The 9394-nt window shown below is 37.9% G+C and overlaps 1 protein-coding gene across 1 annotated transcript; it reads left to right on the plus strand.

Annotated features, from left to right (window-relative positions):
• Positions 1-4990: 4990 nt before the first annotated feature.
• LOC131787071 (GPI inositol-deacylase) lies at positions 4991-7949 on the plus strand. Its single transcript, XM_059104137.2, has one exon. The coding sequence runs from the start codon at positions 5130-5132 to the stop codon at positions 7869-7871; it is 2742 nt and encodes a 913-aa protein (XP_058960120.1). The 5' UTR covers positions 4991-5129; the 3' UTR covers positions 7872-7949.
• Positions 7950-9394: the final 1445 nt, after the last annotated feature.

Consider the following 9394-nt stretch of genomic DNA (forward strand, 5'->3'; position numbering starts at 1 on the left):
AAATGAAAAGCTAAGCAACTCTAAAAAGATTTCGTTCTAGATTTCTATATTTTTAGAGTCACTAATAAGTTTGTTTCCACAGCCTTTAGATAAGAAATTTTAAATTTCCATCAGCTGTAGTTCTTTTAGTGTTTATTATATATATTCAATTGCCTCATTTCACGTGAAAAAGGCATGTAGGAAAACACTGAGCTTCGAGAAACAGCCAAGTTAAGGCTAATGTGTTTACCATGCTTAAATATTAATAATCAGGGCCCCTCATTTAGGAGACCTTTTTCCAGAAGATCCAGGCGTAAAAATAATTCTGTTTTCCGTTCGAAGTGTTTTTTTTTTCCTATTTTATTTAACAAATGAACTCGGGATGAAAACTTAATCTTCGAAGCGAACGGTAGGTGAAATGTTGTGTTGGTGTCTCTGTCCCCCCCCACGTCTCTGCGAAAGGTACATCCAGACAACCTGCATGGAAAAACTGACCACAGCTATCGCACCAAATTAAAAAAAAAACTTTAAAACTAAACTGGTGAGCAGCACTCTACGAATGGTAGTCGTAAAATTTCTTTATTCTCCGACGCGTTTCGTTTAACTGTCGTAAACTTCTTCGGGGAGTTTTACAATTTAACACTAAACACCTGTATTTATAAGCCATAGTTAGTGGCTATACGGGAGCCAATGACCATAAAGGCTTGGCCAGACCTACGAATAGGAAAAGGTGAAGTTGCAGAAAATTTGAACATTTTTTGAGGCAAGGTGGGAGAATTCATTTGGGGACCACGGATTTGGTTTTCTTTTTTCGTCACGTAGCAAGTTACAAAACGTAAATATAATTCTTCTTTGTGCCTTTCCGGATGCCACCGATGCCTTTTCCGATGCCTCTATTGTTTATTACAGCAGTAAAAGAAATATGTGCCATCAACACTTTTGAAAAATTGCTTAACATTTTATTTAGCGAAGTATACTGTTGATATTTCGGCTTTACAACACCATTGTTTTCCGCAACTATAACTGATTTGTCTCCATATGAAGTATTAAATTTGTTCCCCGCTGACCACTCGTATTTCGCTCTTTTCTTCATCCCCCAAATTTCTGCCGTCGCCCGTGGTGTAGTAGAACTTTTCGGAAAGCGTACTCCGACATCCGTCAGAAGGAGGTCATCTCGGGTAGATTTCCGATTACGAAATCCGAGCTCGCCCGATGTTGTCTTCGTGATGAAGGCCCTATTTAGCATATTAGACTCGCAAAACAGAGTAGAAACGAACACGTGCTTCGTTTTCGCTCATGACGTCGTATTAGCGTTAAGATATTTGCATTTTTTCCGTTGCTTACCCATATTACAGACTCCAAAAAATTTTTGCGATGCCTCCTTTTCACGGATGGCCGATTACAACTACAACATATTGACACCTCCACGAAACCTGTCAAAAGGAGGATGTTAAAACACCAGAGGTCATCTCGGGTAGATTTCTGATGACGAAATCCGAGCTTGCCCGATGTTGTCATGAAGGCTCTGTTTCGCATTTTAGAGCCGCAAAATAGAGTAGAAAGGAACACTTACTTCGTTTTCGCTCATGACTTTGTATTAGCATTAAGATATTTGCATTTTTTTTCCGTTGCTAACCTATATGACAGATTCCACAAAATACATTTGACGCCTTCTTTTCACGGATGGCCGATCACAACTACAAAGTAATGACATCTTCACGAAATGTGTCAAAAGGAGGATTTTAAAACACCGGAAATCTTCTGGATTTCTGATGAAATAAATTTAACGCAGTTACGTTCAGAGTTTAAGCGATATATTGTTATTTCTAATATGGTAATTGATTAAAAAATTGTACATTACCTCGATTGGACGGAGATTAAGTTTGAATATAATGTAGCAAGCGATATTACTTTTGTCGACAAGGATAATCCGTGACTTGTCTCACCTATTACATTTTCTCTATCTGTGTTGTGCCATGATTATCATTGAAAATATTCTACGATAATATTTTTTACAATATTTAGATGAGGATTTTCAATTCTAAACGCAAGAGCGTACTTAGGGAAAGATCTACAAGAAACAGTTTCTCATGAATACATTTTAAAAATTCTTTTAGCTGACTTCTACATAGATAAAAATTACTACATAGATATATTTCACTTCGACGATTATCTTAATAAACAATTAACGGGAAGTTCTGAGAATCAGTTTTTAATACTACATGTTAAATTAATGGTTATTTTTCTCTTCCTGCTTAAGGGCTCTTTCGCAGTTTGGACAACGCCAGTTTGCACTTGAATCTTCCAAAATAATTGTTGAAATGCATTTCCTGTGAAAAAACTCCTTGCAGCTAGCAGAAATTTTTTTTGGGATCACTTTCTGAAGGAGCTTAGAAACCAGGCTCAACTCAGTAGCCAAGCCTACTGAATTTGTGCCCAAGCCTTTTCTTGCTTGCGTGACCTTTTTTGTCACACTAGAGAGTAGTAAACACAAGCTCAAATTTTTAAAGCAGTAAAGAGGAAAACTTTTTGAGACTGAAAGGTAAGTAAGTAAGTTTTTTAGTGTTTTACAACCTAAATTTAGTGTTTCCTTTTGTAATTTTACAACGTACAGTAAATTGTCAAATCAATAATTCGAAAAGCTTACAGCTAAAATTTAACTCTTTATTAATAACCTTATACTTTCTTGATCTGATATCTCAATTAGCGATAACACCAGAAATAATTTGCTTTTGTGGTATATACTATATGTTTACCTAACTTGTTGAAGTACGTTGTCATGAAATAATGCGCTTAGCAACAATTAATCTGATTACACAAAACTGAGTCAATGTTTAAATTGTTCCCTGGACTGCCTGGACTGCCTGGACATCTGAGGCAACTGATAATGCATTTTGGGAGTGGTAGGGATGCTTACTTCATAGTGGCTATGGCTGTACCTGTCCTTTAATTTGCCTTGTTGTTTGTAATAGATTTCCCTTGCATTGTCTGTTATTTTTTTTCAGGAAATTTTAGTCTGCAAGAAGAAAATTCTTTTACAGAAGAATCCTTTTCCTGTAACATTTACAACTGTTGCTTACGTTTGCCATATTTCTGATATTTTTATCATAACAGAATTTTTCACAAAAATTATTTGACATTGAATTCTTATACAAATACTGCAAGGTCAAGCCTGCCCACCAACCCATCAAGGTGGTGTTGAAAACTGCAGTAAGGTCTATTGAATATAGTTAAAGTACTGAATTTCACTCCATGACTTACTACTACAGAATATGGGGCTTTTTATGATTCGGTACCAAACAAAAAAAAATGCTTTCTTGGCTCATTTGCATCAAGCCACCTAATATAATTCACAAAGATTATTTGACATTAGATTCTCATACAAATACTGCAAGGTCATGCCTACCCACCAACCCATTAAGGTGGTGTTGAAAACTGTAGTAAGGTCTATTGAATATAGTTTGAGTACTGAATTTCACTTTATGACTTATAATTACAGAATATGGGGCTTTTTTATGATTAGGTACAAAACAAAACAAAAAAAAAAGCTTTCTTGGCTCATTTGGATCAAGCCACCTAATATAATGCAATCAATGTCTTGTTTTCTGTATCATGAGTCATTGCTCAGTTGGAATTGATATTTAAATCTTAATTATAATCACTTAAATCCAACTGAATGTATTTCTTTCATTACTTTTCCACTGACTGCCAAACCAGCAAGCCTTGAGGCATTAAACTGTGAGGACTTTAAAAAAGGCCCTATATTGTTTACGTGTAGCTGCTTTGGGGGAGGGGAGTGGTAAAGTTTCAAATTTGGTTAAGAGTATGTAACACAATAATAATAATGATAATAATGTTAATAATAATAATAATTCATTTTTTCCATCCTTTGTTGCAAACGCATCTGACCCAGAGCCATTATTGGAACATACCAGAATAGCCTTTTTGTTAATGAAAGGCCTCAGTGGTGCACAGATATGATATGAAAATAATTTTCTCTTGTGTGAGGCATCAGTCAATTTAGGAATTACCAAGTGTAAAATTTCAAGTCAATATGGTCCAGAAACTACTCATTTTTGTAGAGGGTGGAGCAGGGAGGGGTGGAGGGGTCGAAATTATTAGGTTTGCGTACCGTTTTCACTCTTTGCACCCTTAACACTCAGTCACGCACACTTCAGATGGATGCTCAACACAACAGCGTCAAAAAATAATCAAGCAAATAACTAAGACGTGCAAAGCTTCCACGGTGAATATAAATTTACCGCTATAAACAGTGAAAAGGCCTTACAGATTTTACACGTAGCTTCTTTGAAGGTACAACTTCCTATGACGTTCTAACAAGATTATCAAGTTGTCAAATACGTATTTTCATACGATTGATACCAATTGCTTTATTAAGTCGAAATAAGCTTAATGTCAAGAATAAATAAGCGGATTACTACACTTACGACGAATTTTGTGGTCCGTTAAAAAAAGTACTTGGTTCAATTACGTAGTTCACCGAAAGGTTAATTTTGTTTGCCTGCTAGGATTTCTTTTAACATTGAATACATTTTCAAGACCTGTACTCGACGAGGTGCACTTCTTGCGATTGTTCTGCAATCTAGCGAGTCCTTCGGAAAAACGTCACCGAGAGCAGAGCTAAGACACTACTCAGAAGCAAGTATTTTCTAGGTTTGAAATTCCCTTCGGTTCCATTTGACCGTGAGTAGAGTTTAGAATTCACGAAGAAAGCGTATTTTAGCCAAAGGCAGAAGATTCGTATTTGAACGGAGCGCAGCGAGATAAGGTAATATTCTTTCACGCGAAAATTAAAAAAAAAAAATAGGGTAAATAGATAACTTCTCATTTGTTTTTTCTCGCGCAAGTAACAAAAATGTTCCCTTCCCTGTCCCCATCCAATCGCACTTCAACCAGTCGGGGGAGGTGAGTATAGAATTGTAAAATCATCAGAAGGCTTGGTTACCTGATTGAGCCTGGTGTCTAAGCTCCTTCAGAAAGCGATCCCAAAAAAAATTTCTGCTGTCGGCAGAACGCTTTCCGAACTTTTCCCATAACTGCTTTGTAACCGTGCAAACTGAGTCCGTGACACGGTCCTTAATCACGGTCGTAGTGCAACGTGAATTTTATTCACACTTCTTCCTTTCGGTATGACTTGGTACCTTTTCAGAGCACAACAATTGGTGTTAATTACATGGTTTACCGTCTTTGCTGCTTTTGCTTTGATTGGTTTTCGGGATTTTCTTTTCAACTTGGAGGAGAATAGGTGCGATATGACATGGATGTACGAATGGCCTCAGTACATCAAAGTGCCTATGTGGAAAGGAACTGCAAAACGGTTTCCTAGGTATGCTTTATATCTCTATGGAGAAGGAGACTACGCAGATAAATCCAGAGGTCTTCATCTTGGGGGAATTCCTATTCTCTTCATCCCCGGTAATGCAGGAAGTTACAAACAAGTTCGTTCCTTAGCATCAGTGGCGTTGCGGAAAGCAGAGGGTCTGAGATCGCATTTTAATTACTTTACGGCTGATTTGGATGAATCATTTTCTGGAATATTTGGAGGAGTATTGAATGAACAAACTGAATTTGTAAGACTTTGCGTAGCACGTATTATCTGGTTGTATAAGAATACAGACAGTCCACCAACATCTGTTATACTTATCGGACATTCCATGGGTGGATTGATAGCAAGGGGTTTATTTACATTGCCAAAGTTTGATACAAGTTTTGTTCATACCATCATTACTTACGGAACACCTCATCGCCATCCCATTCTGCCTCTTGATCCACAACTTATGAATTATTACGAAAACGTTAACAGATTTTGGAGAAGTCATGCACTCGTGAATGATACCATATCAAGATTGAAGAATGTAACTGTTGTATCTGTGAGTGGTGGTGTGAGAGATGTGTTGGTGAGATCTAGCCCTTCATCACTGCAACATCTGGCCCTACACTCTCAAGCCATAAGTGTAGTTACAACTTCTGTGCCAAGAGCATGGATCAGTGTAGACCATCTTTGCCTCTGTTGGTGCCGACAGTTAGTTCTTGTGACCAATCGCGCCTTATTTGATATGATAGATCCAAACACACAACAGATAACAGAAAATGACCAACAGAGAGTTGCAGTCTTACAGCATCACTTTCTGAGGAATCCAGGTCAATCAAAGGTTACTTTCAATGATGCTGGAAATATAAATGGCAAAGAAATATATTTAGCTAAAGATTTTAATCGCTTGGTTATCCACAAACGGCTTTGGAGATACACAGGAAATGAACAAAAACTTTTATTATTTTCCAGGGATGAGTGGTCTGCAACACATGATACCTTGATGTTACTGACAACTAGTGAGTCTGACCAATGGTTGTATGGGTGTCCAGAGACTTCTGGTCAAGCCTGTAATAGCACAGTTGATTTATCTTATCATGCTTCGCTTCTTCCATGGAATGGATCAGTACTTAAACATGTGAAGTTGACACTCAATGCATTTGAAGGAATAGCATATTTTGCAGTTATTGTGCCCTCTTCCAAGAAAACAACTTCTGTCTGGTCGGAGTATCAATCTTCTGGTAGTTTAGTGTATGACATGGAATTACCTGCAGTGCTTTCTACAAAATCGAGAGTTCTTGTTATTCCTTCTGATTCTCTCTTTGCTAACATAACTTTAAAGTCTGTTGTGAAGAGTTGGAGGGTCTATGTTTTTAATTTTGAAGCCTTAGACTGTGATGTTAGAAAGTCATTATTAATAACAAGGATTCATGTTCCCTGGTTCAACGAAGATGTCTACAGATTTTCAAGCAATGGTGCAGCAGAACTTGTGTTGAAACTGCATCACCCTAAACCAATAGGAAGCAAGCAGCATGTCCAGATACATATGTGGCTGGACCCAAAGTGTTCCTATAGAATTAGTGCTAAATGTGATTTCTATCAAACACTTGGACAGATTTACAGATTTTATGCAGTACAGCTTCCTTGTTGGACATTTTCTGTTGTCATGCTAGTGTTTGCATGGCAGTTGTCTTCAATGACATTCAAAAAACAGTGTGAATCATTCTTTAGTCTGGCTACAAGTGTATCAAAGAGTCTCAGAGTTTTGCTTCTTGTTGTACAAATTCATTTCTTTGCCTCACAGTTTATTTTAGCATTTTATGTACTCAGCAGAGAGAGTGGTCAACATGACTGGCTCCCCAGTGTTGATGACTTGAAAACTTACATATGGTTGCTCCCCTTGATTCTGATCATATCTACAGCCCTCATTATTGTCATTGCATTATTTGTCTTAATTGGAATGATAACTAATTTTGGTGGTTTTATTTTTAGTTACTTTGAATTACTACCATATGTTCAAAAGCAACCAGGAGTAAAGGATTGGATATGGAAATTTGCCATCATATTATCATCAGTTGTTTTCTGTGGGACATTGAGCCTTCTCTTGATCTTTTTTTGGTGTTTTTGGAGGAATTGGAAATACATGGCTCTTTGTAAAAGGTATAAGACCCAGCAATCTGAACAGAAAATCAAGAAAATTTTAGTTGCAATAGAGAGCCAGTTAAACATTGGATTAACAATGTGTGTTATATTGTTCTTAGTTATTTTGGTAAGTTTTCCAGCATTAGTGGTTTGGGCCAAAAATTTGTCATTTTCTTATCATCTTTCATCAGATCACACAACTTTTTTTTCAATTGTTCTTTGTGTGAATGTGATTGTGTTCGACCCACTGGTAAAAGTACCTCGTTCTCTAGTGTATTTCAGCTTTTCACTGGGCATTGTTGTGACCCATGCTGTTGTCATCCCAATGCACATGATACCCTATGTTATTTGTCTTCTTTTTACTGTATTGAATTTGTACCACTTTTTTACTGTGTTTAAAAGGAGCAAGGAAGATTAACCATCAAATAAAGACACTGCTGATACATATAATTATGCACTCAGTAATACTTTCTTTGGCTAGGACTGTCTTGCAAAAATGATCAATAAAAAGTGGTTTCACTCTTGTGTGACGAATTAAATGCGCAGGCGAATTATATGCGCAGGCGCCAAAATGGCAGCCACGAATCTTTTTCGTTCTGCGCTTTTGTGCTTGTTTTTAGTATCTTATATTGGTATTTTACCTGTTAATCAGCTGCAAGACTTGCCACTACAAGACCAAATCGAATATCCCTATCAAATATCTCAAGTGTTAACGTCTGTCAACATTAGCGGTTCAACCGGTTTCCATCGAACAGGCCGTGCAATTTGCGTTTGGAGAAAACATGGCTTTGTTTCCCTCAGCATTCCTGGACACGATCCTCCGATTGAAATAACTATGTATATGGATGTTGCAACCAACCCGGGCCCAAGCTCTTCCTTACATCAACGAAACTGGCAAACAGATGGAACCATAAATCATCCTCCAAGTTTTAAAATTCGCGGGAATTCAGTTTGTCTTTCCTATTTGCATACTAACGACTGCACGAGACTCCGTTATTCACGCCAAGATCTTCTCAATATTCGCCGTACCATCTCAATACCGCCACCTTCTAATACTCTAGGCTCGTTAAAACTTGCTGGAATTCTGAGATATCGTGGAAAGAGAGCAGGAAAGCACCGAATACCAGTAATTATATCCAATCAATCGCTGAAAACACGACACTTGCAAAGAAGTTATCAACGGGCACCGGGAAGAAACATCAATAATTTGATTACAATTCCAACAAAGAATGGCAAAATGCAAAAGCAAAACACCAGCCATTTCGTACTAACCATTATGTTAGCGAATACTATGTCACTGGTTCCTAAGCTGAGTGAAGTTGAAGAACTAATCTTAAGGGAAAAAATTCAGGTCTGCTGCATTACAGAAACCTGGCTGAAAGACCACATCAGCGACACAGTAGTAAACATTGAAGGATATAACATCACACGGAACGACCGATCATCTCACGAGCATGGAGGAGTCTGTGTATATGTCAAGGAGGACGTCAAATATGAAATTCCCGAGAAGTTACGTTGCTGTAACGACCATGAAATAATCTGGCTCAAATTAGATCCATCACGCTCTCCCCGCGGTTTTTCTTGCATCTTGCTGGCCGTCGTTTACTACCCAGGCCGTAACAGTCCAGCAGAATCCGACAGTCAGAATTTGCTCAACCATCTATTTGACAGTTTGAAATCAGCCGAATCTTTGTATCCAAATTGTGGAATTATTGTCACTGGCGATTTTAACCGTCTTGATATGTGCCATTTGCGGAACCATTTTAAATTAAAGCAGCTTGTTAAATTCCCCACAAGAGGCCAGGCCACGCTTGATCTAATACTAACAAACATGGGCAATCACTTCTCAACGCCCGAGAGCTTTCCCCCCTTTGGTCTGTCAGACCATAGCACAGTCATCGTAAAGCCGAAGGAAAGGATACTGAACCAACATACCAGGAA

The sequence above is a fragment of the Pocillopora verrucosa genome, chromosome 10 (genome assembly GCF_036669915.1).
Source record: "Pocillopora verrucosa isolate sample1 chromosome 10, ASM3666991v2, whole genome shotgun sequence".
In the NCBI taxonomy this organism is placed as follows: domain Eukaryota; kingdom Metazoa; phylum Cnidaria; class Anthozoa; order Scleractinia; family Pocilloporidae; genus Pocillopora; species Pocillopora verrucosa.